This window comes from Callorhinus ursinus, unplaced genomic scaffold, assembly GCF_003265705.2.
Source record: "Callorhinus ursinus isolate GAN/ISIS: 27379988/994484 unplaced genomic scaffold, GSC_fseal_2.0 scaffold11, whole genome shotgun sequence".
Lineage (NCBI taxonomy): Eukaryota > Metazoa > Chordata > Mammalia > Carnivora > Otariidae > Callorhinus > Callorhinus ursinus.
In genome coordinates this window covers 19,239,734-19,255,958 of record NW_027397073.1, presented here as the reverse complement: position 1 = coordinate 19,255,958, position 16,225 = coordinate 19,239,734, and the positions used below count along the sequence as shown (strand labels likewise).

General features: G+C 38.3%; 1 protein-coding gene across 28 annotated transcripts in view; it reads right to left on the bottom strand.

The window, feature by feature from the left end:
- The window catches only part of TCF4 (transcription factor 4), a 350,900-nt gene that overhangs the window by 38,652 nt on the left and 296,023 nt on the right, over positions 1-16,225 (bottom strand). For all 28 annotated transcript variants that reach the window (XM_073898139.1, XM_073898148.1, XM_073898142.1 and 25 more), the window contains 2 exons: positions 12,947-13,080; positions 7,192-7,324 (listed from right to left, as the gene is read on the bottom strand). In XM_073898139.1, coding sequence (XP_073754240.1) covers positions 7,192-7,324; positions 12,947-13,080 — 267 coding nt within the window. The remainder of the gene's footprint in view (positions 1-7,191; positions 7,325-12,946; positions 13,081-16,225) is intronic.

The window sequence follows — 16,225 nt, the reverse complement described above, 5'->3', positions numbered from 1 at the left end:
TGTTTACATTAAAAAAACAAACAAACAAACAAACTGAACTGTGACGCTATGAAAAATCAGTATGGTCTCAAATTCCGGAGATAAAATAAGTCTACATATTCACAAAGTTATCTCTGTCATTTTAAACACTGGTATTTTTTACTACAAAATAGTTGAACCTGAGGACTGTTGTGAAAAAGTTGCAGATTCTGGCATAGAAGTCAAAGTATCAACTCTATTGAACAATATTAGTACAACACTTAGAACATTGGGCATGTGACAATTATTAAAGACCGAACATTAGCAAATAAACATAGTATTTAAATAAAACCTATTAAACTTCAAAGAGCCGTCTTTCACTATTTTGTGAAATAAGAAAAGGAAATCTCAAATCAACTGATTAATCCAAGCAGAACTTCATTGCACATGACATAATTAAAAAAAAAAAAATTCCCAGCCCTCTCCCTGACCCAAGAAAGCGCACTTGCTGACAAATGTGTCATCTGCTTCCAGATCTGTAAAATGGAGTAGTGGGGTCGGATCTCAAGTGGTTGAATTCTCTGCTTCTCTAGGTTATAATTTCATTCTCCTGACCTCTGCTTAGCATAGTTAAATTATGCTTGCTATTTTTATATAGTTATATGTTGGGTATGTCAGTTCAATAATCTTTTGAGGTGTGCTTTATTTGTTTAACAAAACCCACACCCATATTCATTTGTTAATTACTAAAACTGAAAGAAAACTGGTATGCAATAAAAGGAACGCAATCACCCTCTGACAAAACCATCCTTTTTTATATCACAAGTTCATAATATTAAAAGTATATTGGTTATTAGTACTAAGGATTATAAGTATAAGGGCATCTTTGAAATGAGGGTCAGACATACAATTGAGCTAGTGGAAGGGGCTCCCAGATGCCAATAATACTAAAAATACTTAAATATAAGAGATAACTGAAATTAAATCTCATGTGAAAATGAAAATTTCTGCAGTGAGGAGCTCCTAAAAATGAAAAACAATTCTAAAGAGAAAATAATAAAGATTTTGAAAGCACAGAGAGCACTAACATTTTTTCGACATGTACTACGATGGTATTCGGGGGCAATTAGATACATTTTTTTTTTTTCCTAGAAGCAGTATTATCAGATACCTAAAAATTAGATTTACCAGTCAAACAAATTTGTGATCTGCTTGATTAGAAACAGATCTTTGTGAAATGGAATTTCAGAGCCACACCGGCAAAAAAAATTATATTACCTAACAAAAAAACCTAAATCACCAAAAAAGACAAGAGGTTGTTTCAATTACAGATAAAATTTGTTACAGTAGTAGCTTTCAAAAGACTAAATCTTCCTTTGAACAACTTTAACATGAGGGTGATAAATTTTTCAAAATATATTTTCATGAAAACCAACAGAAATATCTTAGGGGCATTTAAAAAATAAGTGATATACACACAGCATAAAATCACACTTGAGAAGAGACAAGCTAAGATCATTAAGATTACTTTTGTACTACACCTTTCCAACTAAACTTTCTATTAGTGCCTGTTTTAGGACTCAGGAAGTAGAATAAAAACTAGAATCAACTTCTTACCTCATGTGGTCATGAGAATGTTTCAGAAAACTCCAAAGGCTACTCATGGAAGCTACTGATAAGAACAGACTATTTTTTCCCATGAAGCCATTCTACCTTGCAGCAGCTGGAGGGCCAAACCCAGGGGCTTAAATTTCAAAGCAGCGTACTGGGGCCAATTTGCCCTTTCAGTTGGAATGCCTTTTGTTCTGTTCCAGGAAATGTGGGAGAAGACACATTTCCGAGCCCCTGAACATGTTAGGCTACATGGGTCCTTCTCTTAAAGATTTCTCTTTTTATTTGTGTGACTGCTTTGTCCACAAAGGCATACGTAATCAGAAAGTGAATTTAAATTCTCAAGTGGCATCTTCTTTTTTATACTGAGTAGTAATGGGTCGTGGTTGGCCAAACACACTTCTAATCAAACTTTGTGCTCATCAGGTCCATGTTGTGGCTTTCATGTAACAGGCTCGATTCCTATTCTAGGCCCAAGTTTTTGTCAACTCGTATTATTAGAAATTGCCAAAATGCTCATATAATAGGAAGATAAATAAAAGTACTGCCCCTACTACGTAAAGACAGGATTGATTTCTTTTATTTTAGCTCTAATCCATTTCTGTTGCTCAAGAAAAAAAAAAACAAACAAATCAGTCTCTAAAGCAGTAAGGTAAATAGGAATAGAAGATGAGCAGTTATTAAAAGGAACTGCAATTCTGTAGGAGGATTCGAGACTGCCAGCCCCCTAAGCATTATTCAGATGGCTTGAACACAGGTGCTGTTGCTGGCTAGAAGATGGAGCAGAAAGAAGGGTCTGGTATCTTCAGTTTCATGTGGGACCACCCTCGGTCTCAATCTCAGCTTTGTGGAAACAGCAATTCCTATTAAAACACACCCTAATCACAACACCAGAATGAGTGGTGTCTGGGGACCGGCTACTGAAAGTCAGAATTTGGAAAATGTGTTATCCCTTTATTGCACACCCGTAACTTCAGGCTGGGAACACTGTGAAGATCTAAAAGGAATAAGAAGTACAATTCATAGTGAATTTATCCGAAAGATGATGACTGCTTTAAAATTTAGGGTTTTTTGAACTGTGTCCAAGTGACCTTCATGTGATTAAACAATTAGAAGCAGCATAATGCTTCCAAAATGAGCCATGAGTTCATCTCTATAAAGATGACAAAAGAAGGAGTATCTCCAGCATTCCTACTACACACAATTTTAGAATAAAGACTCAAATATAGGCCACAATGCACTAATTTTTAGCAGGAGGGATTCCTAGGAATTCAAGGGGGGAGTTGGGCCCCAGGACCATGTGTAGGAAATGGAAGAGAAGACTTAAATCAAACCAGTTTATTGTTCTCCGTTGGTGGTCTTTGTAACTAAGATGCCATGTCACTGCTGGATAAAATCCATATTACTCTCATGCTCTGTGCCTGTTCATCACCCAACTGTATTTGAAGGCTCGAGATTCTTACAAAAGACAAAGTGAATATTATGTGACTATTCTAATAATAAAATTACTGTGAAACCAAGTCCTCAAGGGGAAATGGACATAATGTTTCTACTAGAAAAGCCACATACTAAAATGCATCATGTCATACAAACATGTCATTAGAAGTGAAAGTTGTAAGCCAGATTAATTCAGGAACCAGATAGATATTCCAGGGTAATCCTTAGCATATGTTGCATTAAATCAATCATGGCAGTCTGTTGCTTCAACACTGTTTGGTTTGAGGTTTAAAAACATGGGAAGTACCATGCATTAGAAAGCAGGCCAGTCAAAGACTAATGGAACAATAATAGTTATTATAACCATTATGTTAGTTTTATGCCCAATTCCCTCCGAGGGGAAGGGAGGGTGTGGAGTCCCAAACAAGAAGGGGTCACACCCTGGGAAGGTATACACATGGTATCCCCCAGTGGGGTACTGGAGCACTCCTGTCATTGAGTAACCTCAGGGGACCGTGTTAGGCTAGGCAGTGCTCTCAAGCTTTTTGGTCAAGAAGGGATTGGACATTGTGGGTAAGAAGGAAATACGTAGATAGCAAAATATATGTGGGCTCTATCCTCTAGACATTTCTATCCTCTATAGGTTGGCATCTAAACACTTGCCCACGTACATCCAGCCGCACTGCCCTGGAAGGGTTTTAGGAATATAGTTAACAGGCTCTGATGGTGGTAACTCTGGATTTAGCTCTTCTCTTTAACTGGGTACTCTACCAGCGGAACTAGTAAGAATCCATGCTGTGTCCCATGCATTACATTCCTATAATTCCAGGGAGCTTCATAGACCCTTCCAATTCAGAAACATTGAATGTAACCTCCAGAGTTCGCTGACGAGGCTTCAGAGAAAAACAGTGGACTCCATGCCCCAAGTAAAATAAGTGACAATTCTCTCGAAAATCCACGGATGAATGTGCATTTAAAAAAAAAAATCGTGTTATGATAATTGGGGTGTGCTGTCCTTCTTAAGCACTTATTTCTCAAAAAATTGATATTGGGCAGTAAAGGGCAAGAGCCAACAAAACAAAACGAGAAACTGTGATCACCCCACCAAGTCAAACAAGCCATCGCAAGCTTCGGCAAGCGTCTGCCATCTTTGAAATGCAGAGGACAGAACAGAGGACAAGGGGGCGTGATTCCAGGGGGTCACCTTCTGATGGTGCTAAGCTTGCCTCTCACTCCACATGCATTTTGTTGTTCTATGATCAGTTCAGGACATTCACTGACGGCCGGGAGGACACATTATAACATGAAACTCAGAAGCGGGGCAATGATCTCCTTCTGAACTGAAAAAAAAAAAAGCAGCTTCCTAAGACATCAACGCCATTTATGAAGAGATTGCATTGCCTTGCGCTTTTTCACCAAGAAAACTTGAAAAATGTGATGTCCATGTGTTAGTGCTTGAGCCCCATTCTTACGGCATTAGCAGTGCTTACAGTCATTTTCTACGGAATCATGTGTGTAATCTCAAACATGTGTGAGGCTATGTGTTCTCTATTTACCAATTATTTAATTAACTCTGTTTGTTCTTTGAGATACAGGCAATGTAATATTTCTTTATTTCCTGCATTTCAGAACGAGTATATGCCAAATACTTTCAAAAGTCTACAGATGTATCTTATTAATCCATACTGTTTGTTAGGGAAGTATCACTAACATCAGAAGAGAAATCTTCTCTCCTTGTTACACAGAGGTGCTGCCATCCCTGACTTTTACCACACTCTAAAAATCAATCCAAAGCCTAAGAAAATTAAAGCGGGAAGAAACACAAGCCGCTCAACACCCTGCAATACCAAGGCTTATTAGCATATTTAAATTTTCCTCTGTATTTTAACGTAAGGAATTGCATTCTAGAATGTTCTCCCTTAACATAATCCTAAAGTAATAACTGCATTTATGCAAGTTAATAAAGGTCTGTTCCCCCAAAAAGCTGAATTATCCTCTCTACTTATTTCCTGAGAAGATTATAAAGCTTTCTCACATTCTGCTTATACATTTTGACAAGTATACCCATGATTATGGAATAATTTATGTAATAAAGTTATTCTTAAAAACCTTTTTCTGGGTTCCAGAAATCTCAGACTTTCACCTTTAAAATTATGGCTCTTTTATTATTGTCGAGACCCTCCCTCCACTTCAATAGGGCCCTGTGGTCTGTATAACAAGTTTACTCCATCTTCAGTGTGTGGTTGAGCCTGTTAGAATGCAGAAGTCATCTGCTACTCCATAGCTGCCCAGACCCAGTGAAGAAGGACAGCAGACATTCCTGTTCATCCACAGGCTAATGATGAGTCAACCATCTTAAATAAAGCAAATCTTAGGCCCACTGGGGTTTGTGGCCATGCTGACCACAGCTCATGGAGAATGATTATTCCATCTCAAAATATCTCTTTCTTCCCAAGTTGTGGTGCCTCTCTCCCAGAAAGACTGTTTTGTACATCATTTAACACAACATTTTTTCAAACAATGCCCAAGTATGTTTTCCTCAACTCAAGCTTTTGCTCCACCTTTATACCTTCCTAAAAAAGAAAATTACTCAAACCACAAGTAGACAGGAAATCTGCCGTGTAAGAGGATGAATGACCGGTCATCCTTCTTTATAACGAGACCTCATGACTGCAGAAAGGGGCTTTCCATTTGTCAAACCACACTGAAGTGAAATATGCTTTTCTCACCCTTTCAGTTCTGCACTTCTTTCTTTCTTCTTGTTTTTCAAATCTGCCAAAACTGCACTGATAGCTAACCCAACTTCCCCATGTGACCTCTGTCCATTCCTCTCCAAGGTCAAACTGATGCAACACATTTGTAGAAGCTTTGTTATGAAAAGTTACAAAAATGGAAACTCTTGTAAATTTGCTTCTTAGTGAGACATAATAGCAAAGGGCTGTGAGGTGGCTCATCTCAAGTGTGAAATATATTATTGAATAAGCAGGGAGTGTATTATTTAGGCAGAATTATATTTACAACATTTCAAAGCACATCTCTTCCCTTTCATCAAAAACTCTCCCACATAAGTGATTCATACCACTTTCCCAACTCCTGTGGACTCTCTACAGAAAATGAAAAACTGCAGAGAGCTAAGGGGAATAAACAGTGGGATTATGCTGTCACATATTCTTCTCTCTAAAACATACAGTTAATGTTCTCATCAGGGACCCACTGGAAGAGATCTTGAGGGCAAGCAAGGTGTGAGTATGAGCTAGGCCCAGATTAGTGGTGACCAGTGAAGTCTGAGGTTTTAATAAGAACTTGGAACATCCAGGCTGTGTGATTCCTCTGGATGGCAAAGTTGTTAAAGGCCAATTCAGAAGGGGGTGGCTGCCTCCTCCCCAGCCTGGACACTTTCCTCCGGGGGCAGGTGGACACCTGCCTATCTCCTCCCTCCAGGAGAGAGCGCTGGTGGAGGAATCATCGGTCTCGGGAGAGAATTACAATTGTGACATCATAAGGAACCAGAAGATGATGGTTTAGTTCATTGAGAAGAAGCAGTCTGCTTGGGCCTCAACTCATTAGTAAATCTGCTTGAGAAAAGGCAGTGAGTAACTTCTAGCCCTGATGCCCAGGCATCTGCTCTCTAATCAGTAAGCAAATGCTTCTTCCCCTCTGAAGGACTCCACGACGCCACATTCTCCAGGAGGTGAAGCCATCTAGTTATTAATAATCACCCACGAATTTCACAGGAACTAGTCTCTGGAAGACTGTGGTATGTCATGGTTAAGAGTTTAGCACAGTGACTGGAATTTGGGAAGTGGTCAATAATTACTATTAAGAGCTAACTTGCCCCCCATCTCACTAGTCTTCAGTGGTTTGTCTTATAAAAGTTCACTTTCCTCACTGTTTGAGAGGGCGAGAAGCAAGGTAGTTTGGGTCTAGTTCAACTTTTGTTCAATCTAATAACTCACAATGAACCAAGTAGCCAAATATCAGTTTCTTGTGACCAAAAAAAAAAAAAAAAAAGTGATTATGGATAAGCCAATGACTATTTCTGTTTGGTTCATGTATTTTCATTCAGTTGTGTGACAAATATTCATTGCCTGATTGCTCTTCAATTATGGGGAGAAAAAAGAGGTCCTATATCATGAAACCCTGACCTTGACTGTCGGCATCAGAATTGACATTTCTATGACTCACCCATTATACTGTCGGTCCCGTTGGCAGGAGGTGTACAGGAAGAGGTGCTGTAATGGTTTGTGCCACTACGGTGGAAAGTGGACATCGGAGGAAGACTGGAATTGATGTCTGCTGAGGAGTGTGATGGATAGCTCTGTAGCAAGAAGCAAAAAAAAAGGAGGCCACATTCAACCATGAAATATTTAGTGGGTTAGGTTTCTAATATTCCTTTCAGAACTCTTCATTTTGCAATGGAGACAGCCCTTAGAATTTCAAAATATCCAAGAATACATCTTGCTTAGATCTGACAGCTTTCATTTTTCAGATAATAAAATACAAAGACACATAGTTGGTTTGGGCTTGCATCAAATGTAGAGGAATACAATGGCACTATAGGACAGTGAGAAATGATCACAGTCTCTAAATCTAAAAATTACTGCTTAGAAGAATCTCTGAGGTGTCAGCAACATAAAAGACCATTTCTACTGTTATTTTTTCATATGACCTACTGATCGAGTAAGAAAGATTCCATGATAAAATGAATAAAACAATATCGTGACCTATGGGGTTGACAGTGCACTTTATCCTGAACTTTTGGACACTAAATAGCAAACAGCAGCCAGTCTCAAATCCTCCTCCTGCAAAACTGGACCACCTTTCTGAACTCTAGCAAGAACAGAATGGTAAATGGAAAACTTTTAAAAAGTAACGATGATTAAATATCTCTCTAAAACATCAATATGTAAAGCCTTAAATCAATGACTATATTGAATTAAACTGGAATGAATGAAATGAGAAAGACTGATTTGAGTCCTTTCTTTATGTGTCCTCTTCATCAGTAATCTACAAGATAGCTGACTATGAAAAAAGAACATCTTTAGAGGATCATTTGTCCTAAGGTTTGGCTTTGAGATCGATTATTACCCTTGTTGTCCAAATCAGCTGCTTTTCTTGGGGGTATATCATAGGGCCTGTAAGGTGGCAAATTAGTTGCTACCAACCCATCTGTTTGGGAATGAGCAGATCACCAACAGGGACACAGTTAGTTACCAAAACACATCGAGCTATTTTATTTTTCAAGATAAAAACATAGCTTAAAAAGTTATAGGTATTTGAATGTGTTACAGACATGTAAAGGAAAACTATTTTGGCTAAAATATAATTTTTCTTATATGCAATATATTAACCAGCTATGGATCTTTATTATGTCATTAGTGGAGATTTGATTAAAATTAGAGATCGAATATGATGCTAAAAGTCAGGGGTGTGTACAGCCCAGGCACTATTCATAAGAGTGAAACCCTGGTGTCTTGGTATTTCTGTATTAATTTTGTGAGGCCCATCTTGGGTTCTACCTCTTTCTTCAGTATTCCTTCCTACTTCTAACTCTTGCACGATCTCTTCTCTGAATCCCTAATGCACTCACATTCTGCGCTGTGCCATTTAACACCTAATTATGTGCTACCTTTCATTGCTTTCTCTTTCAAGTGCATTTCCACCTATACTGTAAACTCTTTAAGGGGAAGGAATAGAGCTTATACCTCTGCATCCCCACAACTTGTGGCTGAGTGCTGAACACATAATTATCCTATATCCTCAATGAACAACTGGTTATCAGTTGGCATTTAATAAATGCTGAATTGAAATGCCACTTATTTGAAAGAGAACTAAACAGTCTAGAAAACGAACCTACATTAGATCTGCCAATGCCATGGTGGATGCCTTTGACAATATTACCTCTACGCACTCAAAATAGTCCAACTGAAAGGTCAACGTCAGTGGAAAAGTTGAGACAATACCCTTAAGACTTTCCAACTTCCCAAGAATGCCTTTCAAACTTTTTAATTTCAGGGACCTCTGTGCTTGACCAAAAAATTCCTTAGGCCACCTGTTAAACTCATTTCTACTTGCTGCTTACGAAATGCCCCAAGCAGTCCATGAACTTTTCTCCAAACAACGATAGAATGGGCACATTCCATGGTACAGCTAATCTAAAAGGCTGGATAAGCCACGGAACACCAAACTTAGAACAACTAATTCTGCTTGACAGCTAAACACAGTGATAAAGAAGAGAAAAAGAAACTGAACATAGAAGAAGGCAACTGAAAGAAAGGGATGGTTCGCCTTCATTTCTACACAACGCTATTCTGTGCTGAGAAGAGAGAAACCGTATAAATCAGTCCCAGATATGCAAAAATCAAGACAGAGGTAAAGAATTTTGAAAAATATTTAAACGACTATATAATCACAGGGTGGAATGGGAAAAAGATTTTCACATCGGGGAGGATTTCTAGACCCTTTAACATGGTGCCATATGGGCAGTAATTCAGGATTTAACAGAGAGAGGGTTAATACTGAGTTTAGAGAATGATAAGGAAAGTTCTTCCCTATTGATTTTAATGGGGAAACAAATGCAATCCATTTAAATCAGTTATTTTTAGAGACTCACAGAAAATAGGATGCTGAAAGAAATTAATGAGATTTATAACTACATTATTTTACAAGTGTCTTGAAAACTACTGTCACTCAGAGACGTAATAAACATACTACAGAGAATATCACTGATGTGTGAAGTATGTCTCTTTTAGAGTATTTAGGGACCAAGGACGAGAGGTCCCCTTAGCCTCTCTTCGTCCAGCTATTGATACTGTCTGCCCTGCTTACTACACATAGACAGGGAAGACTGAGAAAGTATAAGAGCTTTACATGCCCACTATTGAATTATTTTTACTTATGATGCCCAATTACAGCATATCTGGAGCCTACTGACAGAATAAGTATTGAAAATGTTTCTATTAATGATACTGTTATTACTAATGGGTTGATAATTCAAAGATTAGAAAATATACTTGGTGGCACATACTAAGAATAAAATCATGCTTTGGGCTCAGGAAGGTTTCACAACCTTGGCACCATTAATCTTTTATGCCAGATAGTTCTTTGCTGTGGGGGTCTCTCCTATGCATTGCGGTGTGTTTACCCGCATCCCTGGCTTCTATACGCTAGATTCCAGTAACCCTTACCAGTTGGAACACCCAAGAATGTCTTCGGACATTCCCAAATGTTCCCTGAGGGGGTAAAATCACACCTGGTTGAGAATCACCAGGGTAAGGGTTTATTCAGAACTTCTTTTATATTAAAATTGCAGACTCCTAAGACTATTTCACTCTGCGGGGCAAAGACCATGCCAGACAGAGGACTCTATCTTGTTTCTAAACAGAACTCTGCCAAGTCATGCCAACCTTAAATCTTCTACAACAACCCATTCCAAAGCTTAACCACAAACTCCATTCTTCCGCGTGACCCTGTATGTGTATCTGTGACATAGCAGTGATTAGCCGTGGGATTGTGTTGTAGAAGCTGAAAGTGTAAAGGGGATTTAAAGAATCAAAACTGGTGATTCGACAGTTGCTACTGAAATGCGTGGATTTGAAGCTTTACAATTATACATTCTGTTACAATACAGTATAAAGCAATGAAGGCAATAATGTTTCTAAAATATTGTACCTTTAGAGATAATACTAATTTGGCCAAATTATACCCAAAATAATACAAGGAAAACACTCTTCTTTTTCTCAAACTATTCCTTTGTTCTGTGTGAGACTGGCTAAAGCTAGAGATGAAAATTGTGAGGAACTACCATTATTTTCAAGTGAAAGGATACTAAGTGCCTACTGCATACTCAAATTATTCTCAGTGTCAGATTTCTGAAAGGCATTTCAGCAAGAGATTTTCAAATGGTTAATACTGAAATTACAATGATTACTAGATATAATAATCTAACAGTTTCCCTATCAGTGAGAAAATTTATTAGGATACATTACCAGAGACCTAATTCATTTACCATTTTTTGAAACAAACCCTTAATCTCTAAGATCTGCTAAACACATTAAGAATGAAACTCCCATGTTCTGTGTTAGATAAGTGACATTACAAATACAGCATCTGACACAACCTGTTGGGTTATTCCTTCAAAATGATCTTTCTTCCTGGTTGATAATATTGTTTTGGTTTTTAAGATTTTCAGCAAAATTTTTTCTAAAAGAAATGCAGTTGGTTTCCTTTTTAAAATTACACTTTTTATGCATTTGAGCACATTTTAAAGATATCTCCGCCCATGCAGTGAATTTGATTGGGATAAAATCAAACCACCTACATCAAAATTCTAGAGCATGATAAGGAAAGAAAGAAAGAAATATGGGAAGAACAAAAATAAATGTCAAATGAACAACTCTTAGAAGGACTGACATTCCATGTTATGCTAGTATATTGCCAAAATCTTTTAGTTGTAATCAAAATTCTCCTTGCTCATAGGACACATGTAGTTTTGATCATGAGTTCCTTAGAGAAGTGGAAAATGATGATGGGGAAATGAAGACGTTGGCCAAGAAGAAATTCTAGTATAATAATAGCTGATATTTCTCTAAGCTTTCGCTCTAATACCTCAAAGTAGGAGGTGGGAGAAGATAAAATTTGCAAGTAAATCATTTGCTATTTACTAAAGATGTGCTGAAATTTGGGATAGTTTGATTTACACATTCAAACTTGGCAGATGATATAAAAAGGCCAATTCTATTTCCATCATTTGCCTCTCGTTAACAGATAGGCTAACTGACCACAGTGTCTCTATCACCAGGTCTAGAGACTGTAACTTCTGAAATACTTTACATTGTCAGAATAGAACATAAGTCACCTTTTCTATGTTTCTAGTGGTTGAACAAAAGAGAGGCAAGACCACAGAAATCCAGAAAGTGCTATTTCCTATTGCAGAGCAGAGAAAGGCACAGGAACCTGGGTGTTAGAAGAACAAGGGGCAATTCTGAGATGAAGAGTAGAGACACAAGGACCACGAAAGATCACTGCATTTGTCAGACCTTTCTGCATTTGTAGGATCACAACTTCATACATTTTTAAAGTTGCAGGGCTGCACGAGGGACTCAGTCCCATCTTCCCTGCATCTCACACCTAACTCATGATCTCCATGTAATGCTCGACTTAAGTTCCTAGGTGGATTCTGAGCTGTGGGAGTTTTTGAGGCTGGAAAAGATGAATTGCTTCCTCCAAGATAAAGGGACACACTAGGATGGATGAGTGTAGGCGATGGGCAGAATGGACACTTCAGTAATGAAACAAGATAATGTCCTACAGCTCAGCAGTTTTCAACTGAGAGAGGAAACGGAGCATCACTGGGATGTTGGGAGGTGTGGAATTACAGCTAAACCACTGAAAACTGGGAATCTGATCTATACAGAACCCCCATGGTTGCCATGACTAGTGGAGTGTATGGGAAACAGGAACTCTTTCCTTTGGGTGTGGCACCACAGGTCAAAGCTGTCACTGGGGACAGAAGCTGGTAAGCAGAAGTGGAAATGCACATGGGAGACGCAGGCCACCTACTCTCAAGTCTACTGTCACTCTGCCCCCTGCAGTAGACTCTTCAAAACTACAGACAGTAAATAAATGATAAGGATCCACCATAGCTGAAATTGTATAGCTCAAATACATGTATTTATGTCCGAAGGAGGCTAACATTGTCATAAAGAAAGCACGGAATAAAACACCACAAACAGAAGAACACTGGCAAAGAAAAGCCGCAAGGGCTTACAAAGGTGATCTGTTCTGCCTTTGATCTCAGAAACAAGATAACTATAAGAATAATAGGTGTATACCGTTTTTACATTCATTACAGAGTCCTCGTGTACATGCATGGAAAGGCAGAGAATGAGATTTCATAAACTAACCGTGTCGCCCCCATAACCATGTACATCTGCCTTACCAAGCGTTCGTGTGGATGCAAGCTACAGTAGCTGCTAGACTGTGGAATATGAGAAGAACTGCCCAACATTCCTCCGTAGCCAGGCTGATTCATCCCACTGGAGGAGCTCCAAGGGTCACTGCTGTGATGGCCATCTGTAAAGGACAAAGAAAACCATGACTTTTTTGGAGGCATTCAGCCTTGCCCTACAGAATAGGGTTTTTTTCATATACTTGAAAATGGCTGCCTGTTGTGTATTCATCTTTGTGCTGTTTGCTGATTACATCAGAAGACAGTCATCCTTCTTTTTTCCCAAGTGGCTCTATATTGCCAAACAAATGTAAATATTTACCATAGGCAGCGTTCTTAGTAAAAATTCCGCTATAAAAGAACAGAACACATTTCTATGTAGAATTATAACAAGTCAGCCAGGTAAACAATACTAAAGAAAACATTTCTTGAAAGTCCCCTGACCTCCTTTTCTATGGAAACTAACAGTTAAATTGTTCCTAAATTTTGTGATGAAAATAAAATACTTAACACATTATAGAGCTGACACGTTTACAAGTTTTAAATGCAGATAAAGCAATAAGAATGAAAAAGAACATCTCAGATTTAAAAGACTAAATTTCCTTTTTATTACATACATGGTAGAATTAAAGTTGAAATTACATTATAATTTATAGGGAACATGAGTCTCAGATATATAGTTCTGAGTTTTCTTTTTTAACTTTTATTTTTTGGTGCATAATTCTATAGCTACCTTAAGTCTTCAGTAGCAGTTGAAAGGGTATACACGTATCATAAGGTAGATATTACACTAGAGATGATTTTAAGAGATTCTGGATTTTATAAAGCTGTAAGTTAAAAAGAGGTTTAAAATGATGTGGACATTATATGAAGTACCTTTCAATATTAAGTTAACCTTTTGTTAACAGCCTATTAAAAACATTTTTACAGATTCTTTTTCTTTTCTGGTCTATTGGCCTAGAAGTTACTATTAGGGATCACTGGTGTTTGGTTTGGGTTTCTCAAAATGAAGGTGGTTGGTGGGGGTGGGGTGGGCAGGAATCTATGTCATTGCTGAATTCGGATTTTCCCTTCTTTCAACGGTTTAACAGAAATTATTGAATGTCAGCTGAATGCCAGGCCATCAGCTGGGTGTTCACAGAACAGCAGGTACCGCCTCCTTGAAAATAAGATTATTTTCACTGTATATGTTACATAATAAAGGCCTTTTGAAAATTTAGGCAATAGGCAAGTTAAATCCAACACTATATACCACAAAGCTTTTTTTTCACTGAGCTTTTATATCTAGAAGTTAGAATTCCAAAAACTGGAATAGTTTCAGGACAGGGAGGAATGATCAATAGATTTCTTAAAAAAAAATCCTGTGATTTTGACAACTTAAGAGTTTTAATTAGAAGATGGAAATTCAACTGAAAAATGAGAGGTCACATGGCAGTGAGTTTAAAATATGCTCCTGACAGTCCCTGAGTATCTTTCACCCAAACTGTATGTTTTTTTAAGACCTGAATCCTCCGGGCACCATGCGCCCATCACTGAAGGAAGCCGATGTGAGACAGGATCACGAGGTACTGTTTCTGTGATGCTAATGGGAAAACACAGGACTTTCTAGAAGTTACTATTCATGCATTTAAGATTTAGCCTTCAGGTTGTGGAAGTTTAGATGTCACCTTAAATTCAAAGATGAAGTTAAGGCCCTAACATTTCAAATAGATGGCATCTATGACAAATAAATTGAGAATATGTATCATTGAACGAGAGTCTCCTGAAACATTCTGACAACATGATGTACTATATGGAAATACATTTAGGACTTGTTAACACAGAACACTACTCAATGCAGACTTATAAAAATACATACTTTACATAAATTATGCTTTTCACAATAAATTAATATTTATCACATCCCATGATCTTGGCATAATGTTGTTTTGAAAGAATAGAATTAGATGTGGGCAAATTGATTGAGCTCATCATAAATGTCAACTCAATTTTTTTTTTTTTTTTGCTTTTTGGGGTATTCATATGCAGAAAAGCAAGTTCGTTCCCCATATTCTGCGTGGTCTGCCGTGGAGAATAGCCTACTGTTTTCTGCTTTAATCTACCTGACTTCCCACGTGGTGTGCACTGTTTAAGCAAGCACTCTCCTGAAGGCAGATAGAAGAAATCTATCCTGTCAATTTTCTCAGGGAAAATCTGCTGAGTGATGAATCCTTGAATTGACCATCTCGATAAGCACTGGTAGCCCAGTTGCTCTGACTGGTTGCAAAAGAGGGGAGTGGAGCCTCAAGTGGCTACTCTTTACAGCTGAAGGGGATAAACCTTTTGTCCCAGCCCAGGATGCCCTCAAGTGACATACCCTGCTGGGTCCCTTTGTGAGTTACACCTAGGACAGGTCACACAGATAAAGGACCCGTATGAACATGAGCTGTATTATGCGTGGAACAAATTCTCTCCATTCCTGAGAGACCCATTTAATTCAATTTTATAGATTTCCCATGGAATTTCACATGTGAACTAGCAACCTGAAAAAGCGAATACTCTGAAGGACAAGAAAAAAAGTCCCTTTTAATCAGAATGACTTTGAGGATGTCCACTGCAAGCTAAGTGAGACACCCAGCTGCTCCCCAGTTACTTGCTGCTCCAAGGTGCTCCCCGTCCCAGTGACACGGCCCTTCCTAGAGCAGCACGAAAAGGAAATCCCACAGCACTTTGCCAAGGCATGCTCAAAAAAGGTTTTCACACCCGGGCAGAAAGAGTTGAAAGTTCTGCGTACAGGTACAGGAGTTCTTGGTAAATTCCACATCTAAATTTCAGAGTATTAACTTGGCAACGAGATCATCATATTTTGATAATAAGTGCCACAGGCTTATCAGGGATGAAGCCTTAGGTGCATCTTCTGGACAGTCTATTCTTACGCGCAGCTGGCGTCATTCTAACTATTCCAGTCTTTTCCAAGCAGCAGAAAGGAATTGGGCTACCAGTGGCAAGACTGTCAGCTCAGGGGGACGCATCCATATCCATTTCATTAAATAAACGGCACAGTTAAAAGAATAAATATACTTCAGCTACTATGAAATTGTAATTTTGTCAATTTGTCTGGGACAAAAGTTGGGTCTTTTACTCCAAATCAATTACCATGTTGGGGTGGAGCTTTTGCTGTGTAATGAAATAATATTCTAGTCTTGAGATAGGTTGCTTTAATCTTAAATGGGGCTCTTGTTCGTATCTATAAATTAATAAGTGGCTAAAATTTTTATATGAAGTTATACA